At 40.3% G+C, this 2,961-nt stretch overlaps 1 protein-coding gene across 2 annotated transcripts; it reads left to right on the top strand.

Annotated features, from left to right (window-relative positions):
- Positions 1 to 1,348: 1,348 nt before the first annotated feature.
- LOC118240907 (nuclear valosin-containing protein-like) lies at positions 1,349 to 2,710 on the top strand. Of its 2 annotated transcripts, none has more exons than XR_004775697.1 (4): positions 1,349 to 1,437; positions 2,060 to 2,112; positions 2,293 to 2,383; positions 2,547 to 2,710. XR_004775697.1 is itself a non-coding variant. In XM_035523458.1 (4 exons), exons 1-4 carry the CDS (start codon positions 1,947 to 1,949, stop codon positions 2,665 to 2,667), a joined length of 294 nt encoding a protein of 97 aa, XP_035379351.1. In that variant the 5' UTR covers positions 1,883 to 1,946; the 3' UTR covers positions 2,668 to 2,710. The 2 variants fall into 2 exon arrangements, 1 of the variants encoding a protein (XP_035379351.1); XM_035523458.1 differs by lacking the exon at positions 1,349 to 1,437 and adding an exon at positions 1,883 to 1,975.
- Positions 2,711 to 2,961: the final 251 nt, after the last annotated feature.

Raw genomic sequence — 2,961 nt, forward strand, 5'->3', positions numbered from 1 at the left:
GTCATGCCCAGCAAAGTAGTGCTGGGCCAGGGCACACTTCATGCACTTTGTGCCTTTAAATAATACTATAACCAGACTTCCAAACCCAAGAGGTCACAGAGTCATGCCCAGCAAAGTCGCTATGGGCCTGGGCAGACCATGCAGTTTGACCCTTTAACCAAAACTAGAAAGAGACCTCCAAGCCCAGGAGGTCACAGAATCATACCCAGTAAAGTAGCTAGCTAGCTATCCAGCTACCGGAAGCACGGTTAACAGTGCAGCCGGTAGCTAGCTAGCTAGCTAGCAGCTCAGTAACCGTACAAATTCGCTTGCTGCTGAAAACTGTCAAGTTGTATTTATAGCTTTCAGTTTTAGTTCTCTCAGCTTATTTATTTGTTTTTGTTTTTTTTAGGGAAGTTCAATAATTTCTTAGAAATCTTGGAACATTTTGCCAGTTGGCTTCTAGGAAAGCCTTTCTGCGCACAGACAATAAACACAACCCAGAATTCCTCAAACAGGAATGAATCTACTAATTTACAACACGGTTTAGTAACATTTCAGGCACATGAGTGGAGGAACTAGCAAATTCTAAATGATGAAATCGAAGCTGATAAAAATCCATGAAAATTTAAACTGGTCATGAAAAAATGCTTGTGAATTGAAAATGTAAGTGATCGTTATCTGGAAAAGAAAGGATTAAAACAGTCTTGATTTGATACATTTTAAAAAATGAAATATCAAGTTTTATCATTCGTGACCAAGGGAGTTTCTATGAGGGTGTAAACAACAAACGCATGTAAACTAAAAACTACAGTGGCATATAATTAAATAATTTGAGTAACTTTGTGTCACGTCATTTAACGTTTAACTCAAGCCATTTTTGTTACCGGACTCTTATCACTTAACATTAGTAACTGTTTTAGTTGCCTTGTTTATCCAATAACATTCATTAATTAATCAATCGTTTAACCCAAGCAATTTTCATTACTTCCGCCTCTCGAGGCAAAATGTCAATCAGAACGTTGCGCCCGCAAACTTCAAATAAACGATAAATAAGGCGAGTAATAAAAATGGATAAAGTTGAAAGATAAGTTGATTAAACTTGAGTCAAATAAAACTACTTATCAGTCAAAGCGTCAATTCATATGCATTTTATTGACTCTAAATTTAATTTACGTGCATTTTAATCAGCCATATTTTTGATGTACAGACCTGAGTTTTGTCGTTGAAGAGAATAAAAGAATCCGTCGTGTAAACTTACGCCATCTGCAGGCTGAGATGGTGTTGGCGTGACCCGGATGTGACATTTGCCAAGCTGATGACATATCGCGATATTAATTGTGAGATTTCCTTACCATCTTTGCTCTTCGCAGAAGGGCACTGTGCGGCCGAACAGCGTAAGGAGTGGACTCCTTGGTAGACGTTTCGACCAGTGTTTCGCCCGATTTTACTACAAAGGTGTGAGGAATGTTTTCTTGGCACACCATGGGTCCTCTGAAATCGGTAGACATTTGAACAGAAGGGCTTACCTATGTATTGTGACCAAGTGCATCCCTTCATGCAGCTGCTTAAATTATGGCAGAAGGACACTTTCAACAAGACAAGAAACCCTGCCGCAAGGGTTGTATAATCACGGATTTGTTCCAGTATCAAGACAGCAAATTTTCAATGTTTCCCTGGCCTTCACAGTCCCCAGATCTTAATCCTATAGAACATCCCTGGGTAAAGGTATAAAACAGCAGTTTAGAACATGTCAGTCCCTCCATGTAATTTGAGAGAAAATATCCTATGAAGATTGGACCAAGATTCCTGCCGAGTATTTTCAGCGCATAGTGCTGTGCCAGAAAGAATTGCTGCAGTTCTGGAGGCCAAAGAAGGTCCAACATGCTATTAAATGGGTGTACTTAAGCCAGATACACTGTGTCCTATAATAGGATGTTGCTGGAACGTATGTGGATGTTGTTGGAATGGCCGCAGAGTTGCAGCAGCAGTACAGGTAGTCTGTGATCCTTTCCCCCATCCGAGTGAGTTTGCCCTGTTACACGGGGTCGAGTTATGATGTGAATGTTCAATTACACAGGATGGATTGTGGGCGACGGAACCGAACGGCCTTCAGGATTCAAGTAGAGAAAGGTGAAACTTCTCCAGCCTTTGAGTTAATCACAGGACTATTGCATAGCAATTAGGGATAACAGAACAGCTTTCGGGGGGTTTGGGTGGGGTGCCTTATCCGCCCCTTTAACAGAGTAGTCACAATTCAAATTTCCCTTGTTCCATTGTTTACAAGGCATTATACATGTGGTTTATTTATAGTGCACGGGGTAATATGCAGCGAGTCTGGTCTGTCTGCTTTGGAAGAGAAACATTTGGCCAAAAGAGCAAGACACAGCCAGGAGGATGATTGGTAAGAGCAGATCATAATATGCACCTTAAAGCTGTACACTACAGCTAGGTCCTGTTCCATGACTGCATATATAAATTTACTACTGACATTGTCATTTGTATCTGGCCATTTACAGTGCACTCTTGCTCAATGCAGCACTTGAAGCTGATTTTCCATTGTGTAGTTATTATGTTCAAGAGATGTTTGACCCGGTCAGGGTGACACACTTTAGTGAGGGCAGCAGTATCCTAGAGGACACTACAGACAGTGACGGAGACATCTCAGAGCGCGAGGTGAGAGGTTGAGTTTTTTGTTACTCTCTCTACGACATACTTTTCATGCCAGGTACTATTGTCCAGTTCAGCCCAATTTAATTTACTGCCTTGTATTATCATATATAAATTGCTGAACGATCGATATATATATATATATAGAGGTTGGAAATTGGTTGTGTAAAAATGAATTGTGATTGTTAAGCCACACAGATGTAAGTGGACATCAAGGGAAAAAATAGTGTGGGTGCCAAGTATGGTGATTGTATCTTTAAAGCTGTAGGAAATGTTACTTTCAGAATGTTTGTGAGATTAAAAAAAAAAAAA

Source organism: Electrophorus electricus, unplaced genomic scaffold (assembly GCF_013358815.1).
Source record: "Electrophorus electricus isolate fEleEle1 unplaced genomic scaffold, fEleEle1.pri scaffold_102_arrow_ctg1, whole genome shotgun sequence".
Classification (NCBI taxonomy): domain Eukaryota; kingdom Metazoa; phylum Chordata; class Actinopteri; order Gymnotiformes; family Gymnotidae; genus Electrophorus; species Electrophorus electricus.

What these genes read in the sequence shown, in the direction of transcription:
- LOC118240907 (XM_035523458.1), top strand. Translation starts at nt 1,947, where the DNA reads ATGGCCGCAGAGTTGCAGCAGCAGTACAG. An exon ending in CAGGATTCAAGTAGAGAAAG is followed by an intron (nt 2,113 to 2,292) that starts GTGAAACTTCTC and finishes GTTTATTTATAG; the next exon opens with TGCACGGGGTAATATGCAGC. An exon ending in CACAGCCAGGAGGATGATTG is followed by an intron (nt 2,384 to 2,546) that starts GTAAGAGCAGAT and finishes TCCATTGTGTAG; the next exon opens with TTATTATGTTCAAGAGATGT.